Source organism: Bufo bufo, chromosome 10 (assembly GCF_905171765.1).
Source record: "Bufo bufo chromosome 10, aBufBuf1.1, whole genome shotgun sequence".
Taxonomy (NCBI): Eukaryota; Metazoa; Chordata; class Amphibia; order Anura; family Bufonidae; genus Bufo; species Bufo bufo.
This window is the reverse complement of record NC_053398.1, coordinates 4,565,840-4,588,987: the sequence shown is the minus strand read 5'-3', so window position 1 is coordinate 4,588,987 and position 23,148 is coordinate 4,565,840. Positions and strand designations below refer to the sequence as shown.

The window sequence follows — 23,148 nt, the reverse complement described above, 5'->3', positions numbered from 1 at the left end:
CCCACTAATTCTGACAAACTCCAAGAAGTGATTATGAAAGAATGGGTTGCTATCAGTCAGGAATTGGCCCAGAAGTTGATTGAAAGCATGCCCAGTGGGATTGCAGAGGTCCTGAAAAAGAAGGGCCAACACTGCAAATACTGTCATGTAATTGTCGATAAAAGCCTTTGAAACGTATGAAGTGCGTGTAATTATATTTCACTACATCACAGAAACAACTGAAACAAAGATCTAAAAGCAGTTTAGCAGCAAACTTTGTGAAAACTAATATTTGTGTCATTCTCACAACTTTTGGCCACGACTGTACACACACTGGTAATCACACTTAAAGGGAACCTGTCACCTGGATTTTCGGTATAGAACTGAGGACATGGGTTGCTAGATGGCCGCTAGCACATCCGCAATACCCAGTCCCCATAGCTCTGTGTGCTTTTATTGTGTAAAAAAAAAAACGATTTGATACATATGCAAATTAACATAAAAGAGTCATATCTCACTTGTGTGACCAGAGAAGAGTCATATTTTCAAGCTCTGACTCATCTCAGGTTAATTTGCATATGTATCAAATCGGTTTTTATACACAATAAAAGCACACAGAGCTATGGGGACTGGGTATTGCGGATGTGCTAGCGGCCATCTAGCAACCCGTGTCCTCAGCTCTATACCCAAAATCCTGGTGACAGGTTCCCTTTAATGTCTCTTATGCAACTGAAACCTGTAAATCTCCAAAACGCGTTGTTTTTATAATTATTTTATATTCACCTACCGCAGCCTCTTGCCTGGATACAAGATGAGATATGGTCTCTGTCCAGGGTACAAGACAAGATATGGTCTCTAGGATGAATACAAGATGAGAGAAAGGCCTCTTGCCAGGATACAGGATGAGATACAGTTGGGCAGGGAGGCATACAGGTTCCGTATGGTAGCTTACAGCACATTGGCCTACAAATGTTGTAGCTGGGCCTGTAGATCCTGCACACTCCTAGGTTGCCGGTGTCCCAGCTGGTCCCATAAATGCTTGATTGACGATATATCTGGAGACTGAGCAGCCAAGGAAGTGTTGTAATCTGGTGGAGACATGCCTGGGAAACCTTTGCTGTGTGTGGGCGAGCATTCTCCTCCTGAAAAATGGAAGCCTTGCCATGAAAGGAACACATGTGGTGGCAGGATGTCCTGCACATATCACTGAGCTGTTAGTGTCCTTGTATCACTACTAGGGGTGACCGACTGTCATATGTGAAGGCTCCCCCGATCATCACACCAGCAGTTGTCAGCCCTGCCATGAGAGGAATACATGTAGTGGCATATCGCTGAGCTGTTAGTGTCCTCGTATCACTACTAGGGATGACTGACTGTATGCGATGGCTCCCCGATCATCACATCAGCAGTCATCAGCCCTGCCATGAGAGGAAAACGTGCTGGCAGGACGTCCTGCACCTATCGCTGAGCTGTTGGTGTCCCTCGTATCACTACTAGGGGTGACCGAGTGTATGCGATGGCTCCCCGATCATTACACCAGCAGTTGGGGCAGTGCATCACTGATCACTGCAAATGAAGACAATGGTGGCTGGCTGTCAATGGTGGGACATTTAAAGTGAGATCCTCTCTACTGGTGTCTGTCAGGACTGTCTAGGTCCTGTTCACCATGTGTGTGAGCCTTCACGTAACCACTGCTCCCAACACCTACTAGCAGCTAGATCAGAACAGCCTAGATGGCGGGCAATTCATCAAAACCACCATCCTGTTTCTCTCAGTCCAGTGATGTGCCCCCTCTCAAAGTCTGTCAACTGGCCAAAATGTCTTCCCCTGCATTGTAGAGGCATGTCAAATCTCTCACTAAGAGGTACACTGCTCAAAAGTAGCCTCTGCAGACCTTTTTACAGGGCAGAGGGGGAAGCGCTAGTATGTCCTCTTGTGGCAAGACCCAGTGTCTAATCAGACCACACCGGTAATTATGTACATATCTGTCTGAGACAGAACTGCAGGACCAGAGGCGTACATAGAAATCACTGGGCCCCATAGCAAAAATCTGAATAGGGCCCCTTAACCCCGCCCACTACCCACGATGGCCCCTCCCACTTCCTGACCTGGCTCCTCCCATGCCACACCCCCATTAAATAAATTTATACATGACCTACAGTCCCCACTGATCCCTGCCTAGTCCAGCAGCCATCATGCAGGATCGGAACAGCCCTGCAATACTTCAGGAATATTGAAGGGGGGGGTGATGGAGGGCTCCTGGATGAAACCTGACAGGGGGATCCACATCTACTAAAAAGTTTCCTCAGCGGTGCCTGGAGCTGACGTATAAATCACTCACTAGAGATTTCCCAGCACCCACACTTGTTACACTTGGCCCCCCAGCACTTACAGCCAAGTTCTCATTGCTTATTATGTGGGATAGCCAAAAAGCTCAGCCCCCATAAAAATGGGGTAGGAAGCCTGGCCAGCTGCTCCAACATATGGGAAGAAGACCACCCAAAGGGTCCTGATGACATCACCAGGCTCCAAGAGCCAATTCAATGTATTGTTAACTATTTAGTGGGCAGGCATCCATAGCTGCAGGGTGAAGGCATGTCCCCCCCAAAGGTGAGTCAGTGACCTGGACGTGTCTGCTGGGGAGATGTCACCTCCAGCTGGGGACACGGACCCTGCTGCATCGCCGAGGGGAGGACAGCAGTGGGGGGGGTCAGAGGGCAGCAGGGGGAGAAGTAACATTGCCTACCTGGCACCCGATCACTCATCCGGATGATCGCACAGAAGGGAGGACAGCGCAGAAGTTGCAGGGCAGCCGGCAGGCACTGACTCTGGTGACGGCCGACAGCGAAGTTCGAGCCGATTCTCCCGCCCGCCCCCTTGCGCCACTGGCCAATCAGCAGCTGCCTCAACAGAGAGTTGCCTGTGCTGATTGGCCAGCGGCTTGAGCGCCACATGCAGGCTGGTTTGATCCTGATTCCGGGCCCGGCAGACGGTCCGGGTCAGGAGGAGGTCAGGTCACGTGACGTCTGAGACACTGAGGTCAGCGTCAGACAGAGGATCAGTCTCAGGTCAAGGGGGGGGGGGGGGTCTGTGTGTCGAGGGCGATTGCGGAAGATTAGATCAGATGAGTTTACTTTGATGACGTTGCTGCTGCTGGGGAGAAAAGCAGCCGCAGGCATAGCCATAGCCAGCTGCAAGTAATGAGTGGGCGGGGCCAAGTAGTGTGGGCGGGGCCTTCTCTGCGCTACGGGCCCCCCAGTGCCTCGGGCCCCATAGCAGTGGCGTGGTCTGCCTCTATGGGCGGTACGCCACTGTGCAGGACGAGATCTGCAGCAATCCAGTGGGTTTTATTTTTCCCAATGAGTGTATATTTGTTACTTATGTATGTAACGTGCTTTGTCTGCTATAGTCTTCATTTTTGTAACATTATCATTTGGAATTGACTGATTGTTCCAAGATGCGTTTAAAAAGAATTGTGGGTCATTTATCAAACTGGTGTAAAGTGGAACTGGCTTAGTTGCCCATAGCAACCAATTAGATTATACCTTTTGTTTTTCAGAGCTTCCTTGGAAATGAAAGGTGGAATCTGATTGGTTGCTATGGGAAACTAAGCCAGTTCCACTTTCCACCAGTTTGATAAATCTCCCCCTATGTCGGTATTTGCAATTGATGCAATGTAGGAACCACACTGTTAGGGCTCATGCACACGACCGTATGTATTTTGCGGTCCGCAAAAAAATAGATCCGCAGATCCGTATTTTGCGGAACGGAACAGCTGGCCTCTAATACAATAGTACTATTCTTGTCCGTAATACGGACAATAATAGGACATGTTTTACTTTTTTGCGGAACGGAAATACTGACATACAGAAACGGAATGCACACGGTAACCTAGTTTTTTTTTGCGGACCAATTGAAATAAAAGGTTCCGCATACGGTCTGCAAAAAAAAACGGAACAGATACGGAAAGAAAATACGTTCGTGTGCATGAGCCCTTAGAGACGCGTTAGCAGACATGATTGGGACGTCTTCCTCAGAAGCTGACAAGGTGTTCATTTGCACCCTGAAAAGCAGAGCATAATGGCTGGTGATAGACCTAATGGGCGTGGAGCATGACCACCAACGCATCTGCACCTGCTTTTATGCACCACAACACTGTAGACGTCAGGAAACATCCGCATACAGTACAGACCAAAAGTTTGGACACACCTTCTCAATCAAAGAGTTTTCTTTATTTTCATGACTATGAAAATTGTAGATTCACACTGAAGGCATCAAAACTATGAATTAACACGTGGAATTATATACATAACAAACAAGTGTGAAACATCTGAAAATATGTCATATTCTAGGTTCTTCAGAGTAGCCACCTTTTGCTTTGATTACTGCTTTGCACACTCTTGGCATTCTCTTGATGAGCTTCAAGAGGTAGTCCCCTGAAATGGTTTTCACTTCACAGGTGTGCCCTGTCAGGTTTAATAAGTGGGATTTCTTGCCTTATAAATGGGGTTGGAACCATCAGTGGCGTTGAGGAGAAGTCAGGTGGATACACAGCTGATAGTCCTACTGAATAGACTGTTAGAATTTGTATTATGGCAAGAAAAAAGCAGCTAAGTAAAGAAAAACAAGTGGCCATCATTACTTTAAGAAATGAAGGTCAGTCAGTCAGCCGAAAAATTGGGAAAACTTTGAAAGTAAGGGCTATTTGACCATGAAGGAGAGTGATGGGGTGCTGCGCCAGATGACCTGGCCTCCACAGTCACCGGACCTGAACCCAATCGAGATGGTTTGGGGTGAGCTGGACCGCAGAGTGAAGGCAAAAAGGGCCAACAAGTGCTAAGCATCTCTGGGAACTCCTTCAAGACTGTTGGAAGACCATTTCAGGGGACTACCTCTTGAAGCTCATCAAGAGAATGCCAAGAGTGTGCAAAGCAGTAATCAAAGCAAAAGGTGGCTACTTTGAAGAACCTAGAATATGACATATTTTCAGTTTTTTCACACTTGTTTGTTATGTATATAATTCCACATGTGTAAATTCATAGTTTTGATGCCTTCATAGTCATGAAAATAAAGAAAACTCTTTGAATGAGAAGGTGTGTCCAAACTTTTGGTCTGTACTGTACTTCAAACAGAAAAGAAAGCTTATTTTATTAGGATTTACTGTTATTAGCAAATCAGACAATGTGTAAAGATTTTCAGTAAACCAGACCTTTGTGGAATAGAGCATTGTTATTAGGTCATGAATAAGGACCAAGCACAGTCCAAAACACGTTGACTGCTGTGGGGAGATGTCCTGCTGTGTGCCATTTTGGATATATTTTTTTTTTTACAGACATTTGAAATAAAAAAATCTATAGTTTTATCCCAGACCAGAGTGCTGGACCCACTACTTTGTTTCTAGACCTTTGCTGACCATCTGACTGCCAAGACATGTATGAGGTCCACATTTAAGGCAATTGTTTTATTATTGCATTGTACTCATTTTGAGCTAAAAGCCATTTTTTCAATTGGTCTTTATTAAAAATATGATGTCCTTTTTTCTGCACAGAGCTGAGATGCTCTAGTTAGCACCCTTTGGATTTTATATCTTTTCTGTCGTCAGACCAGGAGCTGACGGCTCCTTATCTCTGCTTTCTGACATTATAAACACTCATTATAGCGCAGTCCTTCTCTTACTGATAAGAATGTGGCATAAATAAGTGTGTATGACCTCTCAGTAATTTAGAGATAAGGTTTATTAGATGACCGGCACAAAGTGGAAGTGAAAGTACCAATCACACAGCTAGAAAAACTGTTAACTCTTTGTGACAGATTGGCTCAATATTTTTTAATAAAGAACAATCGAAAAAAAGATTTTTAGCCCAAAATGAGTAAAATACAATCATAAACAAAAATTGCCTCCGAAGGTGTGTGTAGCCTGTAAACGTTTTATTTATTCCCATTGAACTTGCACAGGAGTCTTTGCATTTCCAGGAAAGACATATAGAGCTTTTCTAAATTGTTCTGAGGACAGATTCATATATTACAATTATTAAGTGTATGACAGTTTTCCAGTTATTAAATGCTCAGAGCATGACATCTTTACAGCAATTTAGAACATTCTGAAATTGTATTCCAATAAATGTTTTAAAGGGGTTCTCTCACTCACCAAAGCCAATAATGGGCAGCATCACAACCCCTCAACATGGAACAGGGTATGTGATAGACTGAGGTTACATTCTGTATGAGGGGTGGTTTTTGTGTATAGCTTTTTATGCATTGTGATGCACTAGCATTTACTTGATACATTTGACCATCTATTTACCCTTGGTCAAGGGATGTATAATTATTGCATTCCTTCCCCTTATATGAGATTTGTACTGATGTAAACTTCCCTAAGGAGTATACTGCACTACTGCCTGGCCAAAAAAAAAGTTGCCACCAAAAAAAAGCCATTAGCTTGGATTCCGGCACGCATTCGCCGTGGCATTGTTTCGATAAGCTTCTGCAATGTCACAAGAGTTATTTCCATCCAGTGTTGCAGTAATTTTTCACCAAGATCTTGATTGGTGATGGTAGAGTCTGACTGCTGTGCAAAGCCTTCTCCAGCACATCCCAAAGATTCTCAATGGGGTTAAGGTCTGGACTCTGTGGTGGACAATCCATGTGTGACAATGATGTCTCCTACTCCCTGAACCACTCTTTCACAATTTGAGCCCGATGAATCCTGGCATTGGCACGGGCCTATTCCAAGATGACATCAGGGAAGAACAGATCCATTGATGGAATAACCTGGTCATTCAGTATGTTCAGGTGATCGCTGACCTCATTCTTAGAGCACATACTGTTGCTGAACCTAGACCTGACCAACTGCAGGACCCCAGACCATAGCACTGCCACCACAGGCTTGTACAGGAGGCACTAGGCATGATGGGGGCATCACTTCATCTGCCTCTCTTCTTACCCTGATGCGCCCATCACTCTGGAACAGGGTAAATCTGGACTTATCAGACCACATCCCCTTCTTCCATTGCTCCAGAGTCCAATCTTTATGCTCCCGAGCAAATTGAAGCCTTTTTTTCTGGTTTCCTCACTTCAGTCCCAATCCCTTGAGTTCCCTTCGCATTGTGTGTGTGGAAATGCTCTTACTTTCACTATTAAACAAAGCCCTGAGTTCTACTGTTGTTTTGTTGTTTGATTTCACCAAACGTTTAAGTGATCGCCGATCACGATCATTCAGGATTTTTTTCCCGCCACATTTCTTCCTCGAATACGATGGGTCCCCACTATCCTTCCCGTTTTTAATAATGCGTTGGACAGTTCTTAACCCAATTTTAGCAGTTTCTGCAATCTCCTTAGATGTTTCCACTGCTTGATGCATGCCAATGATCTGACCCTTCTCAAACAGACTAACATCTTTTCCACGACCACGAGATGTGTCTTTCAACACGGTTGTTTAAGAATGAGAAGCAACTCATTGCACCAGTCGGGGTTAAATAACTTATTGCCAGCTGAAAGATAAATCGCCCCCTGCAGTAATTATCCAATAGGAGGCTCAAAACTATTTGCTCCGTTAAATCCAGGTGGCGACTTTTTTTTTGGACAGGCAGTGTATTTTGTCTCTATTTTGATCATGTCTTATATACATATTTAATAAAGATTATTATTTATTTGGAGCCTTCTTAGACTCATCTTTTTTGTATAGATTTATCTTTACCCCAGGACTGTAGAGATCAATGAGTCTGTGCCCGCTCCTATTACCCCAGGACTGTAGACATCAATGAGTCTGTGCTCGCTCCCATTTACCTCAGCATTATAGACATCAATGAGTCTGCGCTCGCTCCCATTTACCTCAGCATGATAAACATAAATGAGTCTGTGCTCGTTCCTATTTACCTCAGCATTATAGACATCAATGAGTCTGCGCTCGCTCCTATTTACCTCAGCATTATAGACATCAATGAGTCTGTGCTCGCTCCCATTTACCTCAGGACTGTAGACATCAATGAGTCTGTGCTCGCTCCCATTTACCTCAGCATTATAGACATAAATGAGTCTGTGCTCGCTCCCATTTACCTCAGCATTATAGACATCAATGAGTCTGTGCTCGCTCCCATTTACCTCAGGACTGTAGACATCAATGAGTCTGTGCTCGCTCCCATTTACCTCAGGACTGTAGACATCAATGAGTCTGTGCTCGCTCCCATTTACCTCAGCATTATAGACATAAATGAGTCTGTGCTCGCTCCTATTTACCTCAGCATTATAGACATCAATGAGTCTGTGCTCGCTCCCATTTACCTCAGGACTGTAGACATCAATGAGTCTGTGCTCGTTCCTATTTACCTCAGCATTATAGACATAAATGAGTCTGTGCTCGCTCCTATTTACCTCAGCATTATAGACATCAATGAGTCTGTGCTCGCTCCCATTTACCTCAGGACTGTAGACATCAATGAGTCTGTGCTCGTTCCTATTTACCTCAGGACTGTAGACATCAATGAGTCTGTGCTCGCTCCCATTTACCTCAGCATTATAGACATAAATGAGTCTGTGCTCGCTCCTATTTACCTCAGCATTATAGACATCAATGAGTCTGTGCTCGCTCCCATTTACCTCAGGACTGTAGACATCAATGAGTCTGTGCTCGCTCCCATTTACCTCAGGACTGTAGACATCAATGAGTCTGTGCTCGCTCCCATTTACCTCAGCATTATAGACATAAATGAGTCTGTGCTCGCTCCTATTTACCTCAGCATTATAGACATCAATGAGTCTGTGCTCGCTCCTATTACCCCAGGACTGTAGACATCAATGAGTCTGTGCTCGCTCCCATTTACCTCAGCATTATAGACATAAATGAGTCTGTGCTCGTTCCTATTTACCTCAGCATTATAGACATCAATGAGTCTGCGCTCGCTCCCATTTACCTCAGCCCTATAGACATCAGTGAGTCTGTGCTTGCTCCCATTTATCTCAGGACTGTAGACATCAATAAATCTGTGTTCACTCCCGTTTACCCCAGGACTGTAGACATTAATGAGTCTGTGCTCGCTCCCATTTACCTCAGCCCTATAGACATCAATGAGTCTGTGCTCGCTCCTATTACCCCAGGACTGTAGACATCGAGGAGTCTGTGCTCGCTCCTATTACCCCAGGACTGTAGACATCAGTGAGTCTGTGCTCGCTCCCATTTACCTCAGCACTGTAGACATTAATGACCGGATCTCGAAACAGAAATCCACGATGTGCCTGGGACACACCTTTTTACCGGTACCTCGCCACTTTGCGGAATCCAAACACCAAGTATCGCAACCAAGATATCATGTTTTGGAACAGGTGCTACAACCACGTCGCGAGAGTCTTATTGGATTCACAAGCCGGGGACATTAACACCTCAGGGAATGAATAGACAATGAGATGTTTTTATTAATTTATAGAATAGTTATTAATATTTATTTTGCTTTCCCACAGACTCATTGAATCAAGTACTTTTCGGGCGAGGGTGAGATAGCACCCCCCTCCTTACTGAATGAACTTGGTAATACAAAAAGGTTTCTTTACTTAGTTGGAATTCACTCCACTTGGTACCAGCAGGGTGCAAGGTGGTGGCAATTGGTCCAAATGCTTCTCTTGGTATCCCAAGTCTGTTCTTTGCTCATTGAGTAGGTGTCTCTTGCCCGTTTTCCCTCTCTTGTAAATAAAATCTATAGTTCAGTTGAAAACAAGGGGCATGGTGCTCTAGGAGCTGCTTCCTGGGCTCCTGCAGCAGGAGAGGGGGAAACACGCCGCTTGCTGTGCCATGTCTTGTCCCTTAGGACTCCAACTTCAACTAACCACAGCTTCCAGAAAAACCCTCCCTTGGTGGGAAGCAGGAAAGCCCACTTCTGCCCAAAGGGGGAAAAAGAATGGCATGGTTAGTTCCATTCTTGTCTCTAGGACTCTGCCAGAACTACGCCACCTGCTGGAAACCAGGTACATAGCATCAAATGCAATATACACTCACCTAAAGAATTATTAGTGCCCCCATACAAATACGGTGTTGGACCCCCTTTTGCCTTCAGAACTGCCTTAATTCTACGTGGCACTGATTCCACAAGGTGCTGATAGCATTCTTTAGAAATGTTGGCCCATATTGATAGGATAGCATCTTGCAGTTGATGGAGATTTGAGGGATGCACATCCAGGGCACGAAGCTCCCGTTCCACCACATCCCAGAGATGCTCTATTGGGTTGAGATCTGGTGACTGTGGGGCCATTTTAGTACAGTGAACTCATTGTCATGTTCAAGAAACCAATTTGAAATGATTGGAGCTTTGTGACATGGTGCATTATCCTGCTGGAAGTAGCCATCAGAGGATGGATACATGTTCTCATTCTGTTTACGCCAAATTCGGACTCCATCCGGACTCCGGATACCATTTGAATGTCTCAACAGAAATCGAGACTCATCAGACCAGGCAACATTTTTCCAGTTTTCAACACTCCAATTTTGGTGATCTCGTGCAAATTGTAGCCTCTTTTTCCTATTTGTAGTGGAGATGAGTGGTCCCCGGTGGGGTCTTCTGCTGTTGTAGCCCATCCGCCTCAAGGTTGTGCGTGTTGTGGCTTCACAAATGCTTTGCTGCAGACCTCGGTTGTAACGAGTGGTTATTTCAGTCAACGTTGCTCTTCTATCAGCTTGAATCAGTCGGCCCATTCTCCTCTGACCTCTAGCATCCACAAGGCATTTTTGCCCACAGGACGGCCGCATACTGGATGTTTTTCCCTTTTCACACCATTCTTTGTAAACCCTAGAAATGGTTGTGCGTGAAAATCCCAGTAACTGAGCAGATTGTGAAATACTCAGACCGGCCCGTCTGGCACCAACAACCATGCCACGCTCAAAATTGCTTAAATCCCCTTTCTTTCCCATTCTGACATTCAGTTTGGAGTTCAGGAGATTGTCTTGACCAGGAGCACCCCCCTAAATGCATCGAAGCAACTGCCATGTGATTGGTTGACTAGATAATTGCATCAATGAGAAATAGAACAGGTGTTCCTAATAATTCTTTAGGTGAGTGTAGGTTAACATTTGCAGAAATGCAATATTTAGTAAGGACATTTCTTAAATAGCAACGGAACATGGAAAGCTAGCCATAGGAAACAATGACAAGGTGTTAATTTGTAGTTCCCATAACTGGGGTACTGCCCTCAGCACTGTAGACATCAATAAAACTGTGCTCGCTCCTATTACCCCAGGACTGTAGACATCGAGGAGTCTGTGCTCGCTCCTATTACCCCAGGACTGTAGACATCGAGGAGTCTGTGCTCGCTCCTATTACCCCAGGACTGTAGACATCAATGAGTCTGTGCTCGTTCTTATTACCCCAGGACTGTAGACATCGAGGAGTCTGTGCTCGCTCTTATTACCCCAGGACTGTAGACATCGAGGAGTCTCGCTCCCATTGATTCCTGTAGATCCTTATTGAAGCTTCAGTGTGAAATGTTCCTCTTGTATCTGGAAATTATAATTCACCTCACATATCATTGTGCAGTCTCGGTCTGTCTCTTGGGCTGTGAAGGTGACTGTGGAAAAGCTGCCAGATCCGTCCTCTAGAGTCCGGTTCTCTATGCCACTGTCGATAGGAAACAATCCTTTCCTCCAGGAGAACTCCGAATGATCTGCGTCACATCCATCAACATAACATGTGAGTGTGACTTTACCTCCCACCCGGGGATTCTCCGTCAGGCACTGAATGCCATTGGTTTTCAGTGGAGGCTTTAGATGTCCTGTGGGGAGAAGAAGATAATGGACAATAAATTCTGCTGCTTCATCTCCTGGTCTCGTAGTCACCACTACATAGCCTTCTCCACTAACATCAGAGAATCCCCAATAAGTATCTCACAAAAGCCAGGGCACAACCCCGAGGGGCCGGGAGAGAACTGGGAAATGGATTTTGAGGATGACAAGCATCTGTGGTGTGTGAACCTTGCCAAATCCTAAACTGAAGGCATTTGTGGCCACCTAGACCCCACCAATGCATCTTCTAACCTGATAATTTATTTAGTGGATTTTCGCTTAAATCACAGAATTGCGGTTTCCACCCTCATTCCATTAACCCGACTATTTGGTTTTATAAGTCAGCCTAACTTACCTTTGCAGAGAGGCAGATGTCCATCTGAGGTCCCTTCTATCAACAGAAAGATCAGTGTGTGAGACATGATTTTGTACATCAGCAGAAAAAACACAATATACAGAAGCTTATGGAGAGAATGTTCACCTGAGAGCACAATCAATGTGACCACACGGTGCACTCAGGGGCGTAGCTATAGGGGGTGCAGAGGTGGCCCAGGAGCCACATGTGCCACATAAAAGAACACCGGTATTATAGAAAGTGCATGCTGGTCAAGTTACACATCCGGCTGGAGGGAAGGGGCTAGGTCAAATTATTTTTTTTTCCTCAGGCAGCACGAAGGCTATGTGCTTCCCTGCCCCTGGCCACAAAGCACTGAGGGAAGGGGGGCCCAAGCTGAACTCTTGCACCAGGGCCCATGAACCTCTAGTTACGCCCCTGGGTGCACTCTTACACCATGTGTGTATTTGTGAAATCAGAGTGCACTTACCTGAGAGGCGCAGGGTGTACAGCTGCTCATATACTTTCTTAGTGACAGAATGTGCCACCTCACAGCGGATGACCGCCTCATGGTCATTGTCCTTGGGAGTGAACCTCAGGCTGCTGGAACAAGTGCATAGAGAGTCCTTTCCAATCTGTGGATCTGATGTGGTGACAAAGTCGCTGGGAAACGGGTCGAACTCTTTATACCATTTCACCCGAATGTCTGGTGTGAACCCAGATATGGTGACTGTGAATGTGGCTTCCTTCCCTGCGACAAGTGTCTCCGGCCGCACACTTATGTCTGAAAACGTTGGTACTTTATCTGCAAGAAACCAAAAGAGAGCAATATTACTGCGTTCAGCTGTGCACCTGCAGCGAGGAGACATCACAAGCCGGCCGGCCGTGCAGATCCCAATACCCCGACAGTCAGAGGCGCCTTTGACACTGTTGGGGGGGGGTTTCTTTGGATGGAAGTAATTAGTCTCATTAGGAGGTAAACCTGCTATAACTGCTTCCAGCTACAACCAAAGAGGAACGGAGGCCGTCAGAGTAAGATATTTCATCAGTGCAGATGTCGGGATCCAGCAGATGTCCCGTCCAGTGCAATCTTTCATTTGTTTTGTGCATTTTAGCTTATATTCAATGTTATTGGGGTCCTTGAGGTTCATTTCATTTGTGCTCTTCCTGTTGTATATGTTCACAAATAGTTCACGATGCATAGACAAATCTGGCATGGATTCAGAAAATCTGAGGAGGAGATTTGAAGTTGGGTTGTCCAGCTGATTGTCTGCTCATGGACTGGCCTCTTAATGTAGAAATTGGTTTTCTGCATTTAGTACTCATGAAATGTGTTCTGATTGCCATCTCAGTATAGACAAACTCAATCTTTCACAATTGTTCTTGCAATGGTAAAATTTACCATCTAATTGCATTGTCATCAGAACAGTAGTGGATTCTGTTACGATTTCTGAGTAGATTCTGTACCTAAATCCTGACACAATCCTTAAAGGTGTGCAAATCTAAGTTATCCCCTATTCACAGGATAGGTTAATTAACGGGTTGATGGGGAACCAAGTGCAGGAACCCCCATAGATCCTGAAAGCCCCTGTTGAAATGGAGCAGCAGGTCGAGGCTCCATTCGTTCTCCACAGGACAGAAATGGTTGATTACAGTGCTTAGCAATTCCCAACGGTTCCATAAAGAATGAATGGAGCAGCAGTGTCCATGCATGGCCTGCTTCTCCACTTGTGTAACCGGGCCCCCACTCTCGTGAATCGGTGGGGGTCCTAGCGGTTGAACCCCACCAATCAATATCAGAGCTCTGGGAGTGTTGTCTGATGCCATAATGCAATAGGTTCTGTGCAGTTTTAGTGGCACTATTTATAGTATTTTTATGGTCTCAGGGTTTCCACCTTAGAGAAGGAACTTTATTTTATATTGATTTAATCTCAGAGCAGTTTCTTACCCGGGAGCTTTAAATAATGGTTCTTCTTGAGCGGCGTTGTCATGTTCTTGGGCTTCACAGAGCAGGTGTACGCTTTGGCGCAGTCCAGGGCTGTAGCCGTGATCTGCAGGGAGCAGGATACGGACCCGTCCTCCTCAGAGATTTGCTTCGCTACTCCTTGTCCGCTCTCCAGGGGTTTATCGCTCTTTAACCACTTCACCTCTACATCTTTCGGGTTTGCGTTGGTCACCTTGCAGCGCAGAGTCACAGACTGGCCGTATTTAGGGTTCCTGGGCTCGCTGGTGATGTCACTAAGGACTGGGGATCCTGCGAAGACATTTTAAATAGGGACTGTCATTTCAAAAAACTTTGAAGAAATCAATAGTATAAACAAATGTAAGAAACATTGTACTATACTTAAGAAAAGAATACCTTTCTCCGCTTACCAGCCAATTCTTCACCACCTGCACTGACCATTTACCAATTGTTCACTGCAAATATCTGAACTGAGAGATGAGCCAGAACAGAAGGACACTGAGGGATCAGGTTACAGCGGCTGCATGTAGAAGGAAGAGGGGGAGATAGAGGCACGCGCACACAGATGCTCAGTTCTCTGTCTCACCCCAGTGCTGGATTTACAAGTACACTTCTCAGTACTGTTGTATAATGTCCTCCATACTGCTGCTGTTAATTAGGGTATGATAGAGACACATAGGGGCAGCCCTCCTGTTTTCTGTGTGAGGTATACGCAGTGTCGGACTGCCGTGCCTAGGGCCCACCAGTGGAATTGATTTTGGGGGCCCACCCTAGAGCTACCATAAATGAAGATATTACTTGATCATTTTTCAGGCTCACGCACATGAATGTATGCCTTTAGCACATAATGCAGTGTGCTGAACAGAACAGTATTGTCCCCTGCACGATATCAAATTATTTCCCATTAAGCAACCCATTTGTTGGTTATTTACAGTCAGCAGTCTGGACAGCACTCACACGTGGACATTCCATGCTCAACCTGTGGCCCTCCAGCTGTTGCAAAACTACAACTCCCAGCATGCCCTAGTAGCTGTAGGCTGTCCAGGCATACTGGGAGTTGTAGTTTTGCAACAGCTGGAGGACCACAGGTTGGGCCTCTCTGTCCTAGATGAACCACCCAGTCCCCCAGCCAGCCTAAACAATATCCAAAGTGAAGGAAATGTTTGCTAGCATCTTTAAAAGGATACGTTTATTGAAGTGAATATGCCATACACCACCAGGTATCTGCCCCTGTAGGGTCTTTATCACTCCAATAAACTTAAAAGGGTTTTCCAACATTTTACTACAGATGACCTATCCTCAGAATAGGTCATCAGTATCTGATCGGTGGTGGTCTGACACCTGGGAACACCGCCAATCAGCTGTTCAAGAGGGCACCTTCGATCGCAGTAGCAAAGCGGCCTCCTCACAGCGCCGTACATTGTATAGTGGCCATCCTTGGTATCGCGCTCAGCCCCATTCACTTCTATGGGGCTGAGCCGCTCCTAGGCCACTTGACCAATGAAATGAGGAAATATATATATATTTGAAATTAATTTTGATTTATTCTTACATTTTCTTTTGTGAATTCTTTATACCTACACTTTGAACCTAATTGGATGTTTCATCGTATAATTTTTGACTTGGACAAAAAAACTGGGTATCTACCAATTTACGGAGGGTCCAATGGCATACATAAACAAAAAAAACGCATGTAAAAAAGAAAAAACGCAACAAAATCGCAATATAAATGCAAAGTATTTTTCCAAATATGGATAAAGGAAGCATTAAACTACAACTCTCATTACCATTCAAAATGGAATAAACCCCAACGCCATCAGAAAACAACAAAATAGGAAAATAGGGAATGAAATCCACTTCTGGTTTTTAGCCCAAATAAGACAGGACTATAAGAAGGGGGAAATGGGAAAAAGCAGGTAACCACTGAGGAAGAAGTCAGCTGTAGACTCTGAAACGCGTCTGGTGTTCTACTACCGTACCCCGCAACTTCCATATTATGATGGACTATATCTAGTAATCATCAGGGAAGCGCTTTCACTTTCTCAACCACTTGCTTTTACTTGTCCGGATATTCATTGAAAGGTCTGGCAGCCAACACGTTCGACGCCGAGACATCGGCGGCATAACCACGTGGGACGCCAACTGCGGAGCTCGGACTGATCGGCCACAAACCAGAGCGGTGCTGACTGAAGACTGCAGTAAAGGTAACAGCAGTGAGTGTACTGATATCGTGTGGGACGCCACAAGAAATATATGAGAGTACACAACTGCTATCCTATTTTTGAATATATGGCATAAGAGGATATTCCTTAATATATATCTCGACATAAGGAGATTTATTCAAATAATTGCATCGCAATTCAGCAGATACGGCTAAATACAGCGTGGACATTGGAAGACATAAAACTCAGTTGACAGAATATAGGTTTTACTCAGGTGACTGATATGGCAATATATTACTGCTAACATCTGATAATACCAACTATTGCAATTTTCTTCCATTAGGTGGACATTTTTGGTCACTACAAAGACTAGACCCACACTTATGATTATTTCCTTGAAGAGAGACTGGTCACATTTTTATTATTTTATTGGTTCGTATCAACTATAAATATTCTAATGAAATTTGTTACGTTATGTACATGAGGAGATACATTGTTGCAGTGGAGGTGATGATTGACTGTGTGGGCTTTAACACTCACTTTTACCATCTATAGTGTATGCAGCACACGCAGTCACCATAATCGCAACTGCAAATTCCAGTGGGTTAATATTGTGTATTTTATGGTAGATATTTTAAACTTTTGGGGGATTTAGGTTGTGTCTTTTTATTTTATTTTAAATTATATATTAAAGCATGTATTTTTTAACTATATTCTCTCCGATTGGTGCCAGATGAAGTGTGCCTGTCCTTATACTAGCTGCTAATGATCAATGAATGTGTCGTCACTGGTCTAGGGAAAGCAGAGAGAGGGCCACAGCGTTCACAGGAGGTGCCTCCTCAAACAGCTTATCAGCGGGGGTCCTGGGAGTCAGACCTCCAGATCATAGTCTTGTTACCAGTGGGGTACCTCAGGGATCTGTTCTGGGACCCATATTGTTTAATATCTTTATCAGCGACATTGCAGAAGGCCTCGATGGTAAGGTGTGTCTTTTTGCTGATGACACAAAGATGTGTAACAGGGTTGATGTTCCTGGAGGGATACACCAAATGGAAAAGGACTTAGGAAAACTAGAGGAATGGTCAAAAATCTGGCAACTAAAATGTAATGTTGATAAGTGCAAGATAATGCACCTGGGGCGTAAAAACCCAAGAGCAGAATATACAATCAGTGATACAGTCCTAACCTCAGTATCTGAGGAAAGGGATTTAGGGGTCATTATTTCAGAAGACTTAAAGGTAGGCAGACCATGTCACAGAGCAGCAGGAGATGCTAGCAGAATGCTGGGGTGTATAGGGAGAGGCATTACCAGTAGACAGAGGGGGGCGCTCATGCCGCTCTACAGAGCACTAGTGAGACCTCATGTGGAGTATTGTGCGCAGTACTGGAGACCATATCTCCAGAAGGATACTGATACTTTGGAGAGAGTTCAGAGAAGAGCTAGTAAACTGGTCCATGGATTGCAGGATAAAACTTACCAGGAAAGATTAAAGGACCTTAATATGTAAAGCTTGGAAGAAAGACGAGACAGAGGGGAGATGAGAGAAACTGCTAAATACATAAAGGGAATCAACAAGGTAAAAGAGGAGAGAAGATTTACAAGAAGAAAAACTGCTACAAGAGGACATAGTGTTAAATTAGAGGGGCAAAGGGTTAAAAGTAATATCAGGAAGTATTACTGTACTGAGAGAGTAGTGGATGCATGGAATAGCCTTCCTGCAGAAGTGGTAGCTGCAAATACAGTGAAGGACTTTAAGCATGCATGGGATAGGCATAAGGCCATCCTTCATATAAGATAGGGCCGGGGGCTATCCATAGTATTCAGTATATTGGGCAGACTAGATGGGCCACACGGTTCTTATCTGCCGACACATTCTAGGCTTCTATGATCACATACTGATGCCCTTTTCTGAGAATAGGTCATCAGTTATAATGTCTCAGAAATCCCCTTTAAATATAAGTTGGAAGTTTGATATCTAAAGATTGCGCCCGCTCAAGGGTTAATGTATGCAATCGACAATAACGTCAGTCACACACATTTAAGGCCACTTTCACACCAGCGTTTTCCCTTTCTGCTATTGAGAACAGTCATAGGATCTCAATAGCGGGGGAAAACACTTCTGTTATGTCCCAATTCATTGTCAATGGGAACAAAACTGAACTGAACAAAATGCTCTAAAATGCATTCTGTTCCGTTTGGTTGCGCTCCCATCGCAGACAGAATAATGCTGCAAGCAGCGTTTATCTGTCCGCGATGTGGTGTGGAGCAAGTCGACATAATAGAAAACTGATCCTTCCCCCATTGACTTTCAATGGTGTTCATGACGGTCCCGTCGTGGCTATAAAATACATAATACAACCGGATCCGTTCATGACGGATGCATGCGGTTGTATTTTTGTAATGGGAGCGTTTTTGCAGATCGATGACTGATCTGCAAAAAATACTAGTGTGAAAGTAGCCTAACTCCTCAGATGTCATGGTCAAATGTGACTACAGCATCTGGGAGCTCAAAAACCGTGAGTGCTCGGTCTGGCGGTGCAACGGCTCCTCCTAGTGGGGATCAGGGTACCCAGATGGTGCTCGGTCCTCCTGAAGGATCCAATGCTAATGAATTAGAAGCAATCTAATTCCTTGTTCACGTTCTCTAGAGGAACTATAAAAAAATAAATAAAAAAAAGAGTAAAAAAAATTAAAAATTTTATAAAAACTGAGAAAACGTCGTACATACTCCAACATGGTATCAATAAAAACTAGATTGTCTGGCAAAAAATTAGCCCACACAGCTCCATAGACATAAAAACAAAAAAGGTTATTGGTGTTTTACCATGGGAATTAACACCTTTGACCCCATGCTGGGTATACTGACCTCTGACCCCATGCTGGGTATAATTACCAGATGTTGATTCAGTTACATATTTATTCCCAGAGAATTCTTGTACAGTCACTCAGAATTGAGAAAGCTCGTTGGAAGAACGAGTGAAACGTTTTCAAGAAATCTACAGTGCGTCCAGTTGCCTTGATTTATTCTTTACAGATATACCATGACCTGGATAAAAGGAGAACCTTCACAGATGTAGTGGAACTGTGTTTTTTTTTTAAATGTTACCCCATTTGAAAACATGTTCCTGTTTCCCACTACATTGTATGCAACTGTAAATGGTGCCATGAAAAATTACAACTTGTCCCGCAAAAAAAAAAAAAGCCCCAGCTATGTGAATGGAAAAATAAAAAAACTGTTATGGTTCAGGGAAGGATGGGAGTAAAAAAACAAAATGGAAAAAATGGAAAATGGCCCTGTCCGGAAGGGGTTAAATCTGGACCTGTCCCAAGAAGAGACATGTCCACTTTTGACGCAGTGTCCGTTCATGGCTTAGCTCCATTCAATGCAGCGTATATAGCGAGTCTGACCGGTCTGGCTGGACACACAGCCTCCCTCTTCTCCTGCCCGGTCATCACATTCTCCCACACTGAACTCCCGCGCTGCGCTCAGCCTCTGGACCACGGGCGGGCGGCAGGAGAGCTCCCCCTCTGTGTGCAGTGTACGGTTCAGGAAAATGGGCCCCGCATCACTGTGCCAGCTATACCAGAGGACGAGCAGCTGGATGACAGTCCAGATCATCTCACTGTGCCTACGGTGAGCGCTGCGCAGCTTATTACAACAGCGCTTGTAAGCAGGCAGCTGGGGTTGCCATTGACTAGTATAGGCAGACAGGCAAAGGGGCCCACCGAGGATTTCACCAGGTACCCGGTTGGCCAGTCCAAGCCTTGGTATATGGGAGACATAATCAAAGCTAAGGTGCACCCAGTAAATCAGGGAAAACAGACAGGGATGGAGCCCTTAGAGGGGTGAACGGGTGATAAATGCAGTCGTATAATGGGGAGATATGGCGTTGGTCCTCATGTACACAGAGCAGCTTATTCTGAAAAGTCACAGCAATCCCCTCTGTTCCCTGTACTCTTGAGGATGAATGTCTGTTCTTGGGGTGCAGGCCTGGCTCCTGCCATATTACAAGGCTCATTCCTATTGACCCACAAGAGGATTGTTCTCTCAGCTGGACGTGGTCCTTATGAAGCATGTTATGGTGTTTTGCATCTGTCCAGGGTTCAGACCGAAGCTTCATCTCCTGTCTGAACCGGACTTCGGGTCACCCCTTCTACACTCAAAGGTGATATCATGGACATCAGTTTTGAAGCGGATTCCTGGTCTACAGACTGCTGGATTATCGGTTCAGTGCTAGTCTCTATCTGAGGAGTTTAGCTGTTCCCCGATTGGACTCTTGGACTTTCTGACATGTTTATTGCTTTATTCCTACACTGCCGAGACTTGCTGTTCCACGGCTTGGACTCTGATTTGTTCAACTCTCTCTCCTTGTGGCGGTATAGTTCTGACCCTGGGTTACTTTATACTTTGATATACTCTTAGTCCAAGGCAATTCAGCTCAGACTGGGTGAGAGTGGCAGATCCATTTTCCTTACTCTTCGGAGATACTCTGGCTTGGGCGGACCCCCATAGGAGGGAGACAACCCCATAATTTTCTTGGCAGCCTTCTGCAGAGGCATTGAGGAGCCTGGCTGAAACCACTCTCCAGCAGATGCTCTCTTATGCTTAGGACAAAGAAAGTGGTGGTCATGCTTGCACACTATAGGAAAAGGCACCAGCCTCCCCGGTGGCCGGGATTGCTGGGGTGTGCACAGGACAGGTCCTTTTCCTACTGTATGCAAGCATGGCCACAGCTGCTGGATTGTAGGGTGGTCTTAACCCCCGGATACGAGCAGCATATAATTTGATGGAAAAATTAATCAAGCCAGGAAAGGGGCAATATTGAGAATCACAATACAATAGCAAGTGCTTGTATTAACTCTGTTTACATGATGAAGGTAATTTGATAAAGTGAGACAACCCCTTTAACGCTCCACAAAGTCTCGTAGACTGACTGCAGGTCTTTGCGTCTATTGGGGAAGGAGGTTACCTTCACTCCTGCTGCTAACAGCTCCTTGTGAAGCAGGGAAACTCTCGGTTTGGGTGAGAATGTCCTGACTATATCCTCCAAAGACCAGTTCTAATTTCCTCTTACTCTCCTTTAGGTCCTGTTCGGCATAGATTTTTACATAGATTTGGGGGCTGCAGACAGTTTTCTGTGGCCAGTCAGCGTCCTCCTCCGTTAGTCCTTCACCTTACTGCTGCTAACGGCTCTGCTATTTTATAAGGACTAATCCGACACCAGACGGAGTTGGGTTTTTCTCCAACTAGCACTTCTTCATTTTAAAAATATTTTGTTCATTTTTTCTTTCTCATTTTACTACTCTTGTGTTGCTGGGACTGCCATGGCTTAAAGGCTATGGACGCCTTTTTTATTATTATTATTATTATTATTGCATTGTACTCATTTTGTGCTAAAAGTAATTTTTTCAATTGGTCTTTATTGTAGTATTGTATTTTTATTTACAGACCAATATTACGGGGATATCTCAGGGGATGACCCCAACTCCTCTCCAGTCGATCATCACACATGGTCCCAGGATCTGGCCCCAACTCAGATGCTGACCCTTCCAGTAAACACAGCAACAACTGCAACTCCCCACTTCTTGCCTGTTAAGATGATAAATCGCCCCCTGGCTGATCAGCGTATTAAGGGGTGTGAATAAATACCAGTCCCCAACCATCCTTTTGAAGCCATGAGCAAATGGTGAGGAGGTCCAGGTCCATGCCATGCTCCCTCCTCCAGACTGTCCAAGTAGTGCTTACTCAGTGAAGCCTCCAAGGAGAATCAGGCATCTCACATCCCATTCCCCCTGACGTCCTACAGGATACACAAGATAACAGCAGGAAATTCCATGTCAAGTGACCCTTCAATTCTGTGACAACTTCTTTTGGGAGAGATTTTAAGCTGTGAGGTCAGCTTACTCATCTGCTCATAATCCGGGCAATCTCCTACGTACCAGGTTACCAAGGCAGCTGCCACTTGAAGATGTCCTGGGTGTCAGATCTAGAACCATTTCAAGGTCCAAAACCTTGTCCCAGAATTGCTGACATTAGTTGCTCCATAGATTTGACTCCCAATAGCATTGTCGTTCTCCTCACTCCTGGTAGTTCTTCTGACATCTGTCTGTTACTGGACTACATTTGCTACTGCTGCATCGCTGCAGCCAATCAGAGTCTATTCTGGGTGAGCGTAACCTAGTCTATTCCTCGTTGCGGGGGGGCACAGGGTGAAGAAAGCCCAATTCCCTAGTCTATGCTTCGGTTTAGCCTGTGCCAATCAGATTATGACCTCGAGGTTCCATCTCTGCTCCAGACGGGAGCAACAGAAATAATTGATTTATCAGGATGTGTTTGGAACGTTGCAAAAAAAACTGAGAACACAAAAGAAGCAAACAGAACGCACTAAAGGTGCTGCAGCACTGGGTTCCTGGGTGTTAGTGCTTCAGCATAAAAGACCCACGCATAACTACAATCCCGACTATGTGATGTTGTCAGGAGAACCATAAAACACAAAATGACCAGTTCATTCCCAGTACAGGACTGGTCAAATAATTACCTGTCAGGGGTATTGTAAATTTTCTTTCAATATTCTTTCCGCAGTGCGTCAGGACCAGACGGAAATCCCGCTCATTATAATCAGTGTCCGTCGTCCACAGCAACTGTACGGTTCCCCTGAAAGTACCAGACTCCGGATTCTTCTGAAAAGGCTCTTTTTTGTACTTATTTTCTGATATCCGAGTTACACCATTATACCAACAGAATGTAAAGTCTTCAGGGTACAAGTCACTGACATCGCAGGATAAGGTCACCGAAGTACCAGGCTCAGGAGACGGGGGAATACAAGAAATATCAGGCACCGTGGGCTCCGAAACTGCAAGAGAGAAAACATAATTATATATACAGTAAAGTATGGGGTCAGCAATGTGCGATATAGAATAACAGGTGCCATATACAGTACAGTATGG

The 23,148-nt window shown here is 44.9% G+C and overlaps 2 protein-coding genes across 2 annotated transcripts in view; one reads left to right on the top strand and one right to left on the bottom strand.

Annotated features, from left to right (window-relative positions):
• The first annotated feature begins 7,815 nt into the window (after positions 1–7,815).
• LOC120980920 lies at positions 7,816–9,163 on the top strand. Its single transcript, XM_040410298.1, has 2 exons — positions 7,816–8,768; positions 9,039–9,163. The coding sequence occupies exon 1, from the start codon at positions 7,816–7,818 to the stop codon at positions 8,764–8,766; it is 951 nt and encodes a 316-aa protein (XP_040266232.1). The 3' UTR covers positions 8,767–8,768; positions 9,039–9,163.
• Positions 9,164–11,217: 2,054 nt separating this feature from the next.
• Positions 11,218–23,148, bottom strand: part of LOC120980496 — a 52,061-nt gene continuing 40,130 nt past the window's right edge. The window contains exons 8-12 of the mRNA XM_040409632.1: positions 22,740–23,054; positions 14,023–14,328; positions 12,565–12,879; positions 12,096–12,131; positions 11,218–11,730 (exon numbers count right to left, since the gene is read on the bottom strand). Of these exons, the coding sequence (XP_040265566.1) occupies positions 11,423–11,730; positions 12,096–12,131; positions 12,565–12,879; positions 14,023–14,328; positions 22,740–23,054 (1,280 nt within the window). The 3' untranslated portion in view covers positions 11,218–11,422. The remainder of the gene's footprint in view (positions 11,731–12,095; positions 12,132–12,564; positions 12,880–14,022; positions 14,329–22,739; positions 23,055–23,148) is intronic.

Excerpts from the sequence above, each read along its gene's own strand:
- LOC120980920 (XM_040410298.1), top strand. The coding sequence starts at position 7,816 with ATGATAAACATAAATGAGTCTGTGCTCGTTCCTATTTACCTCAGCATT.